General features: G+C 31.0%; 1 protein-coding gene across 12 annotated transcripts in view; it reads left to right on the forward strand.

Moving 5' to 3' along the window:
- The first annotated feature begins 2,337 nt into the window (after positions 1–2,337).
- Su(var)3-7 (Suppressor of variegation 3-7) overlaps positions 2,338–19,097 on the forward strand; it is a 70,112-nt gene continuing 53,352 nt past the window's right edge. For 2 of the 12 annotated variants that reach the window (XM_035375193.2, XM_035375195.2), the window contains exons 1-5: positions 2,338–2,637; positions 10,970–11,137; positions 15,119–15,187; positions 15,474–15,554; positions 15,838–15,906. In XM_035375193.2, coding sequence (XP_035231084.1) covers positions 2,415–2,637; positions 10,970–11,137; positions 15,119–15,187; positions 15,474–15,554; positions 15,838–15,906 — 610 coding nt within the window. In that variant the 5' untranslated portion in view covers positions 2,338–2,414. The remainder of the gene's footprint in view (positions 2,638–10,969; positions 11,138–15,118; positions 15,188–15,473; positions 15,555–15,837; positions 15,907–19,097) is intronic. The other 10 variants (XM_035375199.2, XM_035375201.2, XM_035375194.2 and 7 more) reach the window with 9 other exon arrangements.

Consider the following 19,097-nt stretch of genomic DNA (forward strand, 5'->3'; position numbering starts at 1 on the left):
TCCTCCTCTCGAACATGCGCATTTCGAAGCCCGAATTTGCTTCGGTTCCAAAGTGAGCAGTGGCAACACTGTCCGAAATAAAACATTTTTATTTTCAGCGCGCGAGATTGTTTTCCATTAAAAAAAAATATAAGGGATTCATGTTTCAATTTTAATCTACAAATTTGAAAAAAATGTGTTGCCGCGACAGGAAACAAAATACTTTTATCTTCCCCGCCTTTACGTGCTGATATTCAGCAAAGTCTAAAATATTTTCGTATTTAATCTGGAATGTTACTGAATAATTATTTCAAATTTAATCTGAAAGTGATAAGGGACTAAATGATTTAAAAGCAATAAACACAGTTCTTAAGAATATTTGTTTCCACTTTTTAATGGAATTGACTTCTATAAAGATGTATTAAAGTAATGAAATCTTTAATTAGAAATACTGCATACTTTTATGAAATTACACTAGCTCCATTCATTAAAATCATTATATACTTTTTCTTTTTTATGATAACTATTTTTGACGGCTCGCTGCTCTAGAGGCTAGCTTTTAAAGAAATAATATAACGAATATGAAAATATGTATGGCAAACTCTAAGGTTGTATCGGGAATTCTAAAATAGGCTGTTTTTAAATATTTTGTTATTTTGGTGTTCAATTGAATTTTATGTAACGTTAAGTGCGAAGAACTTGATATTTAATAAATAAAGCTAACACATAAAATGTTAATAATAAAAAGACAAAGAAATTTTTTTTGCTAACCATCTTGCTAATAAAACTGAATATTGATATGATGAACGGAGGAAAAATTGAGGATGAACTGAGGAAAGACGGGAAAAAATATAAAAAAATGTAAGCCAAAACTTGACACTGCATCGGGAATTACGCTGCTATGCAGCTTTAAAACAATTTGTGATTTTGCTGTAAAACAGTATGTAGTGTAAGCGCGAAGAAAAAGACACTTAACAGAAAAAAAAAAAAAATTCAGATTTTATATTATGCCCAAGGGGCGGGTTTTAAAAAAAGGCGTTTTGTGTCTTACCTTTATCTGTTAAATATCATATTCTTCGCACTTAAACTATAAAATTCAATTCAACAGCAGTATCACAAAATAATTTAAAAAGACCATATCTTTAAAATTTCAGGTACAGTCTCAAGTGCTGGAGATAAGAATTATTATTATTATTTTTTTTTTTTCTGTGCAGAGTTTCTTCTCGGACTCTTTTTCTGCAAGTCTCTAACTTCCATCCCAGCACGCAGGAATGTTTAGTTTTCTTTAGTACTTCCTATTGAAAATTTAGTCTTTAGATTTCCTTTACAACGATTTGTCTTACATATCCAACTCATTCCTAATTTATTTTTTCGGTGTAAACGGTGTGGATAATCATTCTTTTCCTTTTTCTGTAGAGAGTAATTTTTTTGAAATGGCTATGGTTTCCATCACAGACTTTTTCGAGGCTATAAAACGGCATACACACTTCATAAGGATCGATCATCTACTGAGAAAATGTGAAAAGCCTTTTCTGTTAAAAGTATCGGCTTATCTCTACAGCAGGTGCGAAGCTCGAAACTACACAATAGATGACATGTGACTGATTAGGTAAACAACACAATAGGTGCAAGAATGTCTGCTCTGTCCACCCAGCTACCCTCACGTATCCGCTGTAGCCACTGTCCGCTTTGACCACTTAACCCGCACTGATTTCACTACTACCAACAGAGGGGAGGGGATATTTTAATAAAATACAAAGTGCAGAAATGCATTCAGCAAATTATATTTTTAATTATAATTTATTTATCATCAACAATTTTATTATTTACTTATCAACAACAAGACTTTGCAGATAGCCTTCGAGTGCTTTGCCGTGATCGAATGTGGAACTCAAAGTACCGGTAACCACATGTTATCTGTAAATAAAATACTTATAAAATTACGTAATAAATAAAGTACCAATAAGTAAGCAAAGTAATTCTTATTCATGTACGTCACATGTAATTAAATAATTATGCTTACTAAATATTTTTCAGTAAGAAATAAAAAGAATTAATTTTACTGACCTAAATTTAGCATATTTAATTTACTTTATAATCAGTTTTTTTTAACCTTAGATAATGAAAATGGCAATTTACATTATTTTTTTCCATGAAATTTAATATTCAGGTAAAGTAAATATTTTAGTTCAAAATAACAAATTATAAATCTGAAAACTCGTTATCTCATTTTAAATGTTGAGCGCAAACATTTTTGGCGAGTGCGCTGCTAAGTAAATTTCGAAAACAATTTGGCGAATTTTGAGGATCCGCGCGTATTATGTCTCTTGTCTGAAAATCGGTTCGCAGTTGCAGCTTGATTTTCCCATGATGCACCTCGAAACCATGCGTTCGCCTCACCACTTTCGAGCATTCAGCTCTTGGCGTTGCGAGACATGGCGGCCGCACAATCTGTTGTTCCCGTTCCGACCAATGTGGTGGTCACCCAACAGCCAGCTTATACCCATACCGATATAGAAGAATTGAGTGCGATAACTATACCAGTTCCACAAGAAGATCCAGAACAACCTCCAGCTAAAAAAGGTCGCGAATCTACGGGAAAATGGAAAGGATATGACAGCAAAAGGGTTTTCAAAAAAGAATGGGAAGACCGATACGGTAAGTGTGTTTATAGTCGCGCTTTGGCGAGATCGATGTCGTTTCGGCACGGGTTGTCATTATGGCGGCCGCTCGGGCTTCAGGGCGACGCCCAGGACGCCAATCTTTAAGGTAACACTAAAATTACGCCAAATGAAGAAGAAGTTAGTAGAATATGCGTTGGGTGACATATCTGTTCATTGACTGTGTTATTAAATGTGAAATAGTATAAGCTTCTTGTTATATAAGGTTTATGTTGTTCTCATATTAAAATGGCGTCATCATTGTGCATTGGACTTGAATGTCTTCCAATGGTAAAATCATTTGAAGATTCCATTGTGAAAGCTAGAGAAGAAGCTTATGTGAGGTACTTTTTACTAAAGTAATTTGCTTTCATTCATGTGATGGCTTACTTATATGTCCCCGAAACGAAACTTTTCATAAGAGAATTTGCAGCGTTTTTGCTTTCGAAAAAAGCGTATGCCGTGGCATTTAGGCTTAATGAATAATATACTGCTGTATGTAATAACTATATATAACATGCTTTTGCGCGTATGTTTTTTGAGAAATGTTAAAATTCATGTTTGTAAACGTATATAAAAGGTGTATACATTAATTCTTGTTTTTTTGTGTTATTCATATTTACCCGTCTTATAATTTTAATTTAAAATTTTAGCCGTTTAGATCGACGTCAATTTTTTGTTTATTTTGTTTGTAGAATTACTGAATTTTTTTTCAAAGTTTTTGCAATATATGAACGATTGATTCGTTTTATAACAAAAACTCTGTAAATCTTGCTGTTTTATTTCTTTCCTTGTTTGTATTTCTTGCTGTTTTGAACTTTACTGTGTTTCTTGTTTTTCGCGAATTTATTTTTTTAGCCACTTTCTATTATTTCCGTCATTTAGTTTCATCTTCTCGCCCTTTTAAATTCATTTTTAATGGATATAAAAAAAATTAACGGAAGCAGTATATCAGGTGTCGCGCAATAGTATCTTGCAGCTAAATTTAGCACTTCTGCTAAGTTGCTCAAAATTAGTTATTTATAACATTGCAATGGCTGTATTTGTCAAGACATTGTGATTTGAAAAAGTATTTTAACCATTTGCATTATATACTAAAATTTTATTATTTGTCGAAATGGGGATGTTATTTATCCAATTTTTAAATAGTCTAATTTGTCTCATGTAGTTACTTGTAACATGCTTTGTCAGATAATCAAGCATTATTTTGTTTATGTTTTAAGAATAACATCAGTTTTTGGTATTGAAAGAAGCAGATTCCATGCATATATTTTCCTTGATTAAATATGAGACGTCTTTTCAAAAAAAAAAAAGTTTTAATAGCAGAAAAGCCATAACTTCCTGATATTTAAAAATACCTTTTTTTTTTTTTTTTTTTAAAGAACAGGATGCTTTATATAATAGCCATTAATTAGCCTTGTGTCACTACAAGGCCCGGAAGTGGTGGCCATTTCTTACAGCCGTCTGAGATGTGAACTTGGGCCCATTGCTAGGGCAGTCAGTCTCACTAACCACTATATTGGTTGGGTGACAGTTATTTAAAAGTACCTGTCGGTGCCCATTTGAAATGACATAATTTTGTTGAATTAAAAATTTTTTTCCATTTTTATTAAGTAAAATCATTGCAACAAACTTTTTCTTGAAAAATATATTATTTCTTTGTAAAAAGTATGTTAAATCAGTAAGTTTAATTTATAATACTGAAATCTTACTATCGATTATTTTTTTAAACTTTGTTGAGAATTTAAGTTATGTGTACCCTTTCATAAAGATTTGTATGTTGCAATATCTTTGTGATTTATATGCAGTGTTTCAAAAATTAGCTGATTTTAATTGTTAATAGAATTGCTGTTTCTCGCAATATAAAAAAAAAAAAAAAAAATGTACACCACATGAAGCAGAAATATGCTGCTGTGCTGAGTTTACACATTCAGTATATTTCATTGTTGCTTAGTGCTGCATGATTGTGTAAAGTGTCCATGTTCCTCTCTATGTAATGGTGCTTAGACACTAGGGAGCCTGAACGCGATGTCCTACCCTTGATCGAAGAAGCTTAAAAGTTTCAAATTCATTTCTGAAAATAATTGCAGAAATTAATTCAAAGTTCCAATGTAAAACATAGACGAACAATGTCCAGATGGTAAAAGTTTTTTGTTAAGCTAAGGCTTTTAAAAGTAGAGTCACTAATATCACACACTGTTGACTCAAAGAACAAAGATCTAAGAAAGTATGAATGTATTGGTGTGAGAAAAAGAATGCATAAAATAAACATCAGAAGATATGTTACAGAAGCTAGGTAACCAGTTTACACTATAATAAAAATTTCTTGGAATTAGTAGCCTTATTTAGCTACGTTAAAAATGTCTGAATATAGAAAATAAATAATTTGTCAATAGAATTTTCTGTAGCCTGTATTTCAGGAATACAGTCTAATTATTTTAATAGAATTGTGCATTGAAATAACTTCAGACATTTTGCTGAACTCCTTGAAGATGCAATAAACATCTTTGAAAAGAAGATGCAATAAACATCTTTGAAAACATAAAGCAATTCATCAATATCTGTATGATATGAGTTAATGCTGCTTGTGTGTTTACAAACACATGCATCGCTTTTAATGACATAAGCATATGAAATACCAGTAGATACGCTCACACTATAATTTCTAATTACAGGATTGGGTTGATCTTTACATTACGGTAACTTGGCGATTTTTTGGCGAAAATTTGGCGACCAACTCCCCTACAGCAACCCTCTATTTTTTTTTCCCCGCCGCCATTTTGTCTTCACGAAGTAAAGACATGTTTCTTTTCTTCTTATCTACTGAACACTTCTTCCAACAATCTACTAGCCGAATTACACTTATGCTAGAAATTTTATCAAACAAAACTGCTTAATCATGACAAATATTCACTGCAAAATTCAGAAAAAGTGCACAATACCATACACCTTACGCGTTTTTCAAAATAACACATACACATAAAACCATGTACACGCCGACTTATTTTTACTTAAAAAAACATCCCAGAATTGCACAAAAATGGCATTGCGCACACTCTTCACTATATCCATGTACACTGCTTTTTTCTCATAAATTCGAAAAATTTCACGAAAATACATGACAATTTTCTCAATCTTTAAACCCGGTAAAAAGAACATATATGAAATTACCTGATCGCGAAAAAGTATTTACCCTTTACAAATATGAACATTTCCACATATAAAATAAATAAAATATCCAAAAACTTTTACCTCTAAATCATCTATTACATTATACACGTCACCAACGAATTCATACATGAAGCATTACAAATATTTAAATTATTTCCATGCACGTTTATTTCAACTTAAACGTAAACCAAATTCCTACAAGCATAAAATTCACAAAATAACTATCATTTCATTAAAATATCACTGAACCATGTACACGTCGACTTATTTTTACTTAAAAAAACATCCCAGAATTGCACAAAAATGGCATTGCGCACACTCTTCACTATATCCATGTACACTGCTTTTATCTCATAAATTAAAAAAATTTCACGAAAATACATGACAATTTTCTCAATCTTTAAACCCGGTAAAAAGAACATATATGAAATTACATGATCGCGAAAAAGTATTTACCCTTTACAAATATGAACATTTCCACATATAAAATAAATAAAATATCCAAAAACTTTTACCTCTAAATCATCTATTACATTATACACGTCACCAACGAATTCATACATGAAGCATTACAAATATTTATTATCAAATATTTAAATTATTTCCATGCACGTTTATTTCAACTTAAACATACACCAAATTCCTACAAGTATAAAATTCACAAAATAACTATCATTTCATTAAAATATAATTAAATTCAAAAACACCACTTAAAATATACATGAGCACATACATTCAATTAATAAAAATTACCTTACAATCCTAATTACTTTAAACTAAATCATTACTAATAACAATTTTCCCAATAATACCAAATTCCTTTCCACCTTACATTTCCAACAATGCATAAAAATAATTAAAAATACTAACTTACCTAATCTCCTTCAGAATCTTCATTACGTGGCGGATACACTTTTCTTCATTCTCTTTCAGAATCTTTAAAATCATACTTATCTTTCAAAGCAAGATACCAGGTAAAATAAATAACATAATAAAACATGTTTATTTCTCTCTCACACAACCTTAAAAAACATTTCTTACTATCCTTTTCAATACCACTAAATACCCATTTCGAATTCACTTTACTTACGGCCATGGGATCCAAAAATTCACAAACACTATTTCACACAACACAGAATAAAGCCAAATACAAAATTTCCAGATTTTTTCCCGATTTCCCCCCTTTTCCGATTAAAGAACCGTAATTCGTCCATTAATATCACATGACATATCCCATGATCTCGCATTTCCCCCACACAAAATAATGCGTAATCGGAACTCAGTACTGCTCACATTATTACCAAAGTCCCAGGTAGTAACCTTTATCGCCTCCAAAATGTCGCCAAACTACCAGTTACCGTAATGTAAAGATCAACCCAGGATTGTTATTTGCCTTAGCATTTACATTGGGTGCTTGATACTACAAAATGCCCATGTATTATACTTCTGAGCTTTTAAATCTCTGGCCCGATTTCTTTGTCTCAGTTTCCATATTATGATTTGCCAAAGCAACCTTGTGTCAGCATAACAACTTTAGGGAATTGTACAGTAATTTGTTCATCATGTGTATTCTGTAACTGGTATGCAGCTGCATCTAAAATGTGTGTATTGCAAAACTGATCATTGTTTAAATGTATAATTTACTTAGAGGTATGTATATAAAACAGCTAATTTAAATCTTAATCCTATCAACTGCTGTACAACATTTGACTAAAGTGCAGAATCGGCTACTTATATGGCACATATGGATGTGTACATGGACAAAGTCAAGGGAGTATGCAATTCTCTGATGTTTTTTTAAGTGAAAATAGGTTGATGTGTACATGGGTACCAAGTTTGTGTAACTCGACTTGTTGTTTGCGATTTTGCGAAACGCACCAAGCAGTGGATGATTCTACACTTTCCCCAACATTTTTATACTTAAATAGAAGCAATTTTGTAAGCAGATAAAAAATCTTCATCCCCTTTTTGAAAAATATCTTACATTAAGAAGTGGTTTCTCTTGGTATACCGTATTTACGTTTGTGTCGCCCCTCCCCAACTTTTTAGTTATCAGGGTCTGAAAATTTTTTAAATATTTGTTTAATTTTCCCATTCTTCAATGCATCCAGAGGATAGACTTCCCTAAATTTTAAAATTGATTTGTTGTCATAGTCATTGTTTTTGTCTTACTAACAGCTGTGGAGTCGTTAGGGAAAATGACGGACTCCCTAATATGTAAACATATACACATGTGTTACAGCTTATTTTTTTTAATATAAAAGAAGTAATAGATGCTGCAGAAAAAAATGATGGCATAGCAAATTATATATATTAGCATTTATTGTAAAATGGGCATTAGTAATTTCTAAAAAACAGTATAGCTTCGGCAACATCTTTGTTTGAGGACTGTAGATCCTATTTGATAAACTTCAGAGCTGAGAAGTTTTTAACTTGAGTAGGAGGAAGAACTGTTACTATTGGGGCTTACTTCTTTTAACTTTTCAAAACAGACTTTTATAAGTTCTAAAAGAGATGTCTTGCAAGAACTATCATATTTCTTTGAAGGCTGTGTAGAAATCTTGTTTATATTTCCTCATTTTTTATATTTAAAGGCTTTTGGTTCTTTATTTTCATTCACTTTGCTTTAGCCTCTTTAGTATTATCCAAATATTTTTCAAAACTGAATCATCACTGGAAAAGAATGATAGAGACTTGGTTGTAGTGTCTGCAGTCTTCGGAGCTTCCATGTAATGAAATTCGAAATTTATTAGATGTATAATCATGTTGTTCATGAATATAAACATATGATATGAGTAAGTCAGTTTCTTTTGGTATTCTCCACCTGGAAAGACGCTTGCCAACACTGCTGAAAATGTTCCATTTCCAAAATCTTATTTTATTTTGCCTTGATGTAATCTGATTAAATCTTGTATGGCTATTTATGAAATTTCACATGACCCTGTGTAATGTAATTGATGAAACTTCAGCAGTTATACAAAAATTATGAAATGGGTTACTACAGTATAAAATCTAAAAGCCGAACATTCCAAAAAAAAATTTTTTTTTTTTTTTTTTTTTTTTTTTTTTTTTTGCATAAAACTTTTCCCTTTTTTTCGCAACAGTGAGGGAATAGATAATACGATATTCAAGCAAAAACAAATATACTGTAAAGGGATTTTTGTTTGCATTAGCTGAATTATTGCATCACCTTGTATGAATTGCCTTGGCTTTAACCCGTTCATGATGGGCACCTCTGTTACTGAAGCGTTCTCTTGGGACGGTGCGTTAACCAGATACATCGTCTTGGGGGGACGAGCAATTCGCATTGCTAAACCTAACTTTGGAAAAAAATTTGTATAAATTAAATTTGTCATCCAATTGATCCAATTTTTGGTACATTATGAGAAGAACATTCAGATAGTTGTCAGAACTAATTTTAAACCTTTATTGTTATATTTTTCTTAAAAATTTTATAAAATACTCATTCTAAAATATTATAATTTTTTCCTTTATCCCACAAATATATATGGAAAAATATCCAAACAATCGTAGATTTTAAGCAGAAAATAAGCCTGTTTGGGGCTTCTATAATTAAGATACAATAACACGCCGGCTGAACAAATATTAGTTTAGAAGTCAAACAACAAATATTTTTGTTGTTTGCTATTGCATTATATTCTCAAATTTTCACAGCGCTATGTTCACAAATTTTTTTTTTCTGTGAAAATTTGAGAATATTTGTTGTTTTTCTAAACTAATGGCAGATTTTATTTAACACAACACATAATTAAAATTAAAACTGTCTTTCATAAAAATTCAATGTGCAAACAACGAAAAGCAAGCAATATTTCAGAAAAGAGACAGTGTATGATATTCTTTGAAAAATGGGTGTACACAAAGTCCAATGTTGCAGATGTCACAGGAATAGGATATTAGCAAATTTGACTCGTTTAGCATTTGTGTATCTTCTACGGACAGATAGCACTTTCATTTTGCCTGTGTATGTTCTTCTATGTTCAGATACCTATATCGCAAAAATAAAAAGTACAAAGCATCGAGATCACATACGTTGTTTATATCAAATGACCCAGTTAAAGAGACATTACATTGCTCAACACCCACCCACGATTCTCCCTCTCATTCCGAAACAAAATACCAAAAATAAAAAACATTGCATAGGAATGAAGGTACACATACTTAACTTTTGATGTATTTCCCAATAACAGACATACAGCTACATCTAGCGGCAATAAAAAATACTAATTAAACATTCTGTCTAAAAAGTCAAATGTGGTGCGCCCGGCCATAGAGTGAATTAAATGGCGATTCAAACATGACACACCCGGCCGCGAGGTAATGTTTGCTGCTGATGAAAATATGTGTAGGTGCATGTATATATGACATGCCTGTGCTGAACGGGTTAAATGCCTGCCGGCTAAGGATTCCCATTATTTTTGTGGGAGGAGTGTTTTTCTGTCTTTATGTAGCTTGTACACAAGTGAATTGGAAGACCAATTTCTTTTGTTTGACTAGCAGGGATAGAGGTGAAGTGATTGGGTACTGTTTAACTACAGATGGTATCCCTCGTCAACCTTCTGATTTGATGCAGCTTATTATTCTGTTCTGTCTTGGCCTCAAATTAAATGTTTAATAAAAGAAAACATCCCTGTTTTACTCTTCATATCCATTAAACTGCCAATTAATGTCAGAATTTTATGTACTTTGAAATGAGTAGGCCTTTTTAAAATATCTTTCTGATGATATTAAACTTTAAGTTAATAAAAAAATATTAATACTGTAGTTCCTTAAAACTTAATCCCCTTGAAAAACAAGACAGTCTTAGCAATTATTTTTTTTTAATATTCAGAACTGTGCAACTTTGTGAAATGTAGTAGTCTAATATACATTTTTTTAAAAATTTACTTTTTGCTTCACTAAAGGAATTGATTGAAAATATGTGTAGCTGCATGTATATATGTGTATTGCCTAAATATTCTGAATATTTGAAATATGTTAAATTTTTTACTCAAAAGTAGTTTCAGGATTTTTGAAATGGGGTCACAATCATTCCAGAAATTAAACATAATTATGTTTGTGTAAAGTAAATAATTTAGAAATCTAGATGCTATTAGCTCACATATTTTAATGCAGTTTTATTTATTTGTTTTTGAATGCAGCATGGGTCACAGCCGTGCCCGAGGATCCAACTCTTGCATATTGCAAAATATGTGGCAAAAAAATCCGAGCTCACAAGGGAGATATCGAGAAACATCAAAAGACAAAAAGACATTTGAAGAAACAAACAACGTCAGACATCTTAGCTGACTTGATACCGATCTCTTGTGGTAAGTCTTGTTTCATAATCATAGTTTGTTCTATTGTGTTAACTATTATTTCCCCCCTTTTTTTATTTATGTTTTGAATATGAAATGGATTCACCTTGATGTAATCTTTTTTAATTGTTAATTTATTATTTAATTTAATCTTATCGTCAAGTCTTGAAATGCATATACAACTTTAAAGTTGGATTAATTCTCTTCTTTTTAATTCTCTTATTCTCATTTTCGTGCAATTCAGACCATAGTTCGTTTCGCACATTTGCTTGTTTGATTTGTTAGGTTGCTGTCACACATCTGTTAGTTTCAGAAGAACAACTGTTTGGAACAGTTTCTCTGCTTTGTCACAACAGCCAATCACCACAGATTACTTTGGGGTTAAAATGTAAAAGGGAAATTGGTTCTCCATTACAAACTAGCTGATAGCTGGGTAATTGAAAAATAACAACTTGCAATTTTTTCCTAAAGGAAGGGAAAAAAATCGTTCGTCTTTCTTTCAGTAGTAAACCAGGCAGAAAAATTGTCCAAAATGCTAAACTGTAATCATATTATTTCTAAATTATGATGTATATTAGTTATATCAAAAGTATAATATTATAAGCAGGCAGATAGCCTACAATATAAGTAGATCAGTAGATAGGTGCTTAGAAATATATCTACTGATCTATTTATATTGTATCTGAGAAGGCATCTTAACTTTAAAATAAATTTATCTTCTTCCCCCCCCCAAAAAAAAAGTTCATACAAGGCTTTTGAAAATTTATTTTTAGGCAGAGGTAGTTGAAGGATTCTTTTCTTTTTATACTTATTTGTATATTTATCCTTAGATTTAATTCTCCAGTTTAGATTTTTATAATTGTATATAAAGACATAAAACTGATCTGTGAATTTATAAAATTAGCTGATTGTTTTGTGAGAATTAAAGGAATGTACCAAAATTCTTTTCTTCTATGGATTAATTTTTTACTACAAGTATTATATCATTTATTTTAAGGGCTATTGATTCGTTATTGTTTAGACGATAGCCTTTTTTCTGATAGTCTTTTTTTTTTCTGGACTTAAGATATTTTTGTTTTCTGTAAAATGTGTTATTTCTGGAGCATGTATGTTAGTTCCAAAAATATTAAGTTAGGCTTTTCCAGAAGAAGTTATCTAAAAAACTCAACTGATATTTTTGCATTTTAGTTGTAAAATAGAAAGTTTTCACAGAATGGAGTTATTTTTCCATACTTTGTCTGATGTAATTCCAAAATGCATAAAACAAAGGGTGTTTATACATTTTTAGAATGATTTTGTGGACATTTAATTAGTGTTTAAAATGTAAAGACTTATTTTTTTAAATATTTGATCTGATAGCCTTTTTTCTGGACTATAAGTATGCATTGGAATTTCCACGAAGCTTGTTTTCCATTTCTGTTCCACTACTTTCAAGAGTCCTTCAATCAATTGTTTTGCAATTAGAAGATATCTTTTTGAGAGGCCAAAGGCACAATAGCCCATTTGTGGCAGGTATGCAGTGAAAGCCATGCACGTCTGCAGCAAGGTTTAGTGGTGCCAAATTCAGTTGGTATCCTAGTAAAATGAAAGTTATCTGCGCAGGGGCAAATGTAATATCCGATGATTTTATTCCCAAAAGGCTTTTTGTTTTGTCCAAAAAACAAAATAAATTAATAAATTATATAATTAAAATTATATAGGGTTTCACAAAAAATCCTGCGTGCAACCACTCGTCTTTTCTAGAACAAGCTGAGGTGAAATGCCAGGAGACTTTGCAGGAATATGCTGAATAGGTATATATGTATGTCATTATTTTTTTAAGGAATGCAGTGGTACGTTTCACAGTACTACTTGTAGCTTTGTCTCGATGATGTTCACTGTTCCAAAATCATTGGGATAAAGAAATGGAATGTTTTCTGTAAATATCCAATCTAAAACTTCCTCTTGATTATAGGTTGAATTGGTATTAACATTTTTTCCATTCTTCATATTTTTAATTTCCCATTGTAAGAGAATTGTGTGAGAATCATAATAACCTCACTGAAATTTTCTTTGCATTGACAGAAAATTATAAATTTCTTTCCTTCGTTTTCTATACTAAAAACACCTCACTGAAATTTTCTTTGCATTGACAGAAAATTATAAATTTCTTTCCTTCGTTTTCTATACTAAATTGACATTTTTGTGTTTGCCATTTAGGTTGCTGTTGCTCCCTCAAGGGTCACAATTTATTTTCAATTATCTCCTGCTAAATAGTTTTCTTACAGGGGTCTATAAAATTGTTCTGTGTTAAGCTACATGCTTTGACAAAAGTTGTGAACCAAGTTTTTTAGCTTTTTAAATTGCAAATCTTGGTTTATTATTTTATTTACCTTTGCTACTGATGTAGTTAAAAACTTTGCAGTTGATTTTCTTCGTTGGCGAATTTTCTTTCATTACCAGTGATTTAATGGTAGAAATTTCAATACCTTGCATTTGACAATGTTTTTTTCTTTCTTTCTTTTCTTTTTTCTTTTCTTTTTTCTTTTTTTTTTTTTAATTATGGAACAGGTATATTTCTCTCTGGAAAGTGGAAAAATATATCCTTCAATCCACAGCTTTGTTTACATCGGATATTTTTAAAAAAGAATAAAACTAGTACACATATTTTCTCATTTCAGTTAATAAGTTGCACCTAGAAATTTTAATTCCAAATGATTGCTTTTTCTTAAAAAGAATTCTTCATTGAATTTGTTCTAAAAAGTGTAAACACCCTCTATATATAAAAAAAAAAAAAATCTCTTTCTAAATATTTACGTTAAAAAAAGTAGTTTCTTGAGTAGTTTAGTTACACACTAAAAATGTATTGCATTCATAATATAAAGGGAATTTTTTTTTTCAGTGTTATTGTGGATTACAAATTCTTGTATTTTAAGTATGATCTCTTAAATTAACAAGTAAATCAATTTTATAAAGTGTAAAATGTCAAACTTTGTTTGGGATGGAAAAAAGACAAATTATAATTATAAATTTATGACAAAATAGTTGAACATTTTATACTATCCCAGTTATTTTTAGTTCAATGTCATATAGATCTATACAATATGTCTGATCTTTCTGAATCTGCCGTTTCTACTCTTTCAAAATTCTCCTAGCTCACTATGGTCATTTCATTGAAAAATACACATTTTTAATTAAGAAAGAATTAAATATAGCAAGTATGTGATGTAGCATATATCCATAAATGGATTTCTTTTATAAAATTATTTTAAAGAATCAGTATATAGACAAATGGCATGAAATACCTCAAGAATTTCTGTATGTATGTGTGTATATATAATAGTTTTATGTTGATATTTCTTTCTTCTAGACATTTCCTTGACTTTTCTTTTCTGTCGACATTTTCTTTACAAATTTATGACCCTATTCGGATGTGAAAATATTCTAAATTGGGGTATTATGCATGATTCCTCATCTTCACTGAGAATTTTCAAGCATGAATATATTACCTGCATTATTTATTTGCTCAGACATAGTTTATTATAAACCTAATACACATGATTTATATTTACTTGATCAATACATGGAAAATCATCTGTGGATTTACATTGAAGACCATACCAATGATGAAGTAGTCTGAGGAACTTCCTGTACCATTTGACAATATTAAATTTCAAGTTCTTTTTGTACTTGAGTGTTTGGAACATTGAGCAATGTAATCTTTTGACATTAGGTATAATATGCTCGCAGAGAGCAGCCATGTGGGGTGTTTTGAAAAATAAAACATCTAATCATTAGTGTCATTCATCTTAGTGGAGGTACTGTTGCTTTTGTGCATCTGTGTTTTCTGAATTCTATTTTTCTACCTCTCAGTGTTACTGGATTATGTTTGCGTTTTGGAATTCATTGGCATATGTGGTCTGCAATTTGTTGTATTTGAATATAGCTTGATTTATCAGTACTGCTGTCGAAATTTATGTTGTTGTGCGTAATTATATCCAGACATTTTTGCAGCCGATGGTGGATGGAAGGCTTGGCCGGAAAATCCTGCAGAGAACAGACAGCATTCTGCTTATCGTGGAGGTAACTAATTGCATTTTAGAGTTAAGGATACTGAAGTATTTTTATTTATTTATATCACATACACAGACACACCAAAAAAAAAAAAATCATTTTTGAGAAGTATTGGAATTAGGTGCTGCTCTGCTTGCCATATCAGAGTTTTTAAAATGCATTTTTAATGTTGTTTGTGCATTATAGGATTTGGATTTAGTTTCCAGAAGTAGTGTATTTATTTGAATAACTTTTGTGTGCTAAAGTCGATGGAGTTGCTGTAGAGATTTATGTTGGTTTTTATAATTATATCCAGAAATTTTTGCAGCCGATGATGGATGGAAGGCTTGTCCTGGAAGTCCTATGGAGAACAAACAGCATACTTATTATCGTGAAGGTAACTAATTGCATTTTAGAGTTTAGGATACTGAAGTATTTTAATTTATTTTATCCAAAAAAAAAAAGCATTCATTTTTGAGAATTTTGGAATTGGGTTGTGTTGTATTTGTTACATCAGAGCTTTTAACATGCATTTTTAATATTACTTGTGCATTATAAGATTTGGATTTAGTCTGCAAAAGTTGTACGTTTATATGAATCACTTTTGTTTGCTAAAGACGATACAGTTTGCTGTTGAGATTTGTTTTGTTGTGCAAAATTATATCCAGAAATTTTTGCAGCCGGTGATGGATGGAAGATTTGTCCAGGAAGTCCAGCAAAGAACAAACAGCATTATGATTATCGTGAAGGTAATTAAAGGATACCGAAGTATATTTTATTTTTATTTTTATCGCAAAAAATACACTCATTGTTGGGAAACATTGGAAATGGTTGGTGCTGTGCTTGTTGCATCACGGATTTTAACATGCAATTTTAATGTTACTTGTGCATTGTGGGATTTGGATTTAGTTTTCAGAAATAGTATATTTATTTGAATCCCTTCTGTTTGCTAAAGTCGTTGAGATTTATGTTGTACATAACTATATCCAGAAATTTTTGCAACCGATGGCTTGGCCAGGAAATCCTATAGAGAACAAACAACAATCAACTTATTGTGAAGTTAATTAATTGTATTGTAGAGCTTAGGATACTGAAGTATTTTTATCGTCCTCTCTCCCCCAAAAAAGAATTCATTGTTGAAGTATTGGGACTAGGTGGTGCATCAAAGCTTTTAACGGGCATTTTTAATGTTACTTGTGCATTCTAAGATTTGAATTTAATCGTTTATTATTTGAATCGCTTTTGTTGCCTAAAGTCGAAACATTGTTAAACGTATTAGTGTTTTTAAATAGATTTTTCTCAAAAATCTGAACTATTTAGTATTTTCTATAAAGCAGATTTGTTAAATATCTGGGTATGTAATCTATTAGTGCAACCATCTTAATAGAAAATGCAAATTTTTAGAATGCACCAAACTTTTTGGGTAATCATGCCAGTATACTTAAAAATTTTCCAAATCTTCAATTTTAACAAGCCATGTCGCCATTTTCATATGCATTCTTTTTGTTGTATTCTAAATTCCAGTGATTTTTATAGAATGAGCGTGGTATTTATCATATTTAATTCAACTTAAAAGTATGCACTTGTTGAAGTTGTGTGGTTTGGAAAAAATATTGCGGTAAAATTTCTGAAAAAATACAGCATTTTGCTGCAGAATTACTAAAGAGAACAGTTTCTTTGTTCTAAGTGATTACCATGGAATTTCTACTAGAATAAAAGTAGCAAAGATTTGCTTGCGAGTGGATTTATCAGTTGATTTTTTTAGATAAATACCTAATTATAATATAAAATATATCTAGAAACTGGCAAATGGTTGCCTTAATATACAAGTCCTAATACTGAAACATGCAAGTTCAGAAATTGTTAAAATCTAACTAGCTAAATTAGAGACCTAATTATAACTCACTACTTTTAAATAACGCTACACAGTTTTTGTTAGTTATAATTATTAGTTATTACGTTGTATTGCGTATACTTCTTCATGAAATCGGTAAATGTTTAAGCATTAAATTAAACGGAAGCTGTAGATTAAAATGTTATGAAAAAATGTTAATTTTGTTCCAAAGGTTAGAAAAAAACTTTTCTATGCAGATTATTAGCCTAGAAGTATGTATCAAAAGTGTAATAATGTGCATGTATCTCTTACCTTGGAAAAAAATAAATATGGAAAGCAGTCTAAATCTGAAAATAGCACATTTCATTATATGATTATGTTATTAGTATAAGAATAGTGAAATAGTTCGTGAAATAACATTTAATCCCAGAAGTAAGGTTTTCTAGACTTAATAAGCAGGGAGAAATGAAAAGTTTAATTTGAAAATAAGCACAATAAGTAGTACACAAAGCACAATACAAGCTGGAAATAACTTGGAGAATGTGAATATTAAGCAATTCCTCCCTTAGCATATGAAATATATTGTAAAGTTTTTCAAATCACTTTCAGCATATAACTCTTACTTAAGCTAATTGCTGAATCTTGCATTTTATTCGTGAACTTCACAGATCTCCAATCTCTATTTATACATTGTAGCATGTACTTTTGGAAAAATCATCATAGGGTTTTTGAAAATGTGTTTTTGCAAATTTTCCACGAAACTGCCAGGTTGGCGAGATATTGCCAAATCTTGCCATATTGGTGAAAAAATTGTTGCGGGAACTCTCTAATCAGGGTTAAACAGAAGGGCTAGGTCATTTCTTTGTGTGACTTTTCAACAGCACGATCCTCATAGGGGGTTAACAGGAAGTAGCCTGACGTCACTATGTTGCATCTGATCTGACTTTGTCTGTTTAAAACTAGCAATGTGAACATCCCAAATTAATTTTAATCACATGTATAGTTTTCTAGTAAAGCAATGTCAAACAGAGGGCCCACGAGCCATGTGTGGCCCTCTGTAATTTTATGAATGAATTCCCCTAAAATTTTTTTTTTGAAGTTTTGTCCCTTTTGGAAAGCCTATATTTATTTCTTTTTAGTTTAAATTAAAAGTAAATTATTTAGTATTTCAATATATTACAATTAGTTGAATAAATGTAAGTCTGAAAAATTTAATATTTAGCTGTCTGTTTTAATTCTAAATTGTGACCAGCAGAAATTCCGGTTAATCTTTGGATTATGGTAACTTGGAAATTTTTTGGCGACCAACCCTGCTACAGCATCCTGCTAGTTTTTGTTTGGACACCATTTTGTTTTCATGAAGTAAAGGCATGTTTTTTTTTTACTCAACATTTTTTTCCAACAATCTGCTAGCCGAATTACGCTTATGCTAGAACTTTTATGGAACAAAAGTGCTTAATCGTGACGAAGATTAGGTGCGAAATTGGGAGAAAGTGCAGAATCGCAAACTGCTTGCCGCGTTTTTAAGAATTACACATACACGGAATCCATGTACACGTCGACCTATTTTCACTTAAAAAAACATCCCAGAATTGCACAAAAATGGCATTGCGCACACTCTTGACTTTATCCATGTACACTGCTAAAGTCCTAGCAAGTAACCTTTATTGCCTTACCAAAATGTCGCCAAACCACCTGTTACCATATTCCAAAGATTAGCCGAAATTTCTTGCAAATACTAACTCTTAGATTTCAGGCAAAATATAAGTTTGATATTTTCTTTGTTTTTATTCTTATATTTTTACAAATATCTATTAAAAGGTTTTTAATTTTTTAATTTAATTAAAAAATTTTGTTTTCTTAAAAAGAATTTCAGCCTTATTTATTTACTTATTGCAATTGCTGTCCCTCTGCTACTTTCAAATTGTACATTGGCCTATGTGCATTGTAAGTTTGAGACACTGTTGTAAAGCATTGTTTACATGATATGTCTTCCTGTGTTGTAGCAAAGTGTCATAAAATTCAAGGAAATGAGAAAGATGATGATATCTTATTTCATTTTCCAAAGGAAAATTGCTTTTGGTAAAAAAAATATGGATAAATGTG

This window comes from Stegodyphus dumicola, chromosome 9 (assembly GCF_044657685.1).
Source record: "Stegodyphus dumicola isolate Sdum_Otavi_A_Nest chromosome 9, ASM4465768v1".
Lineage (NCBI taxonomy): Eukaryota > Metazoa > Arthropoda > Arachnida > Araneae > Eresidae > Stegodyphus > Stegodyphus dumicola.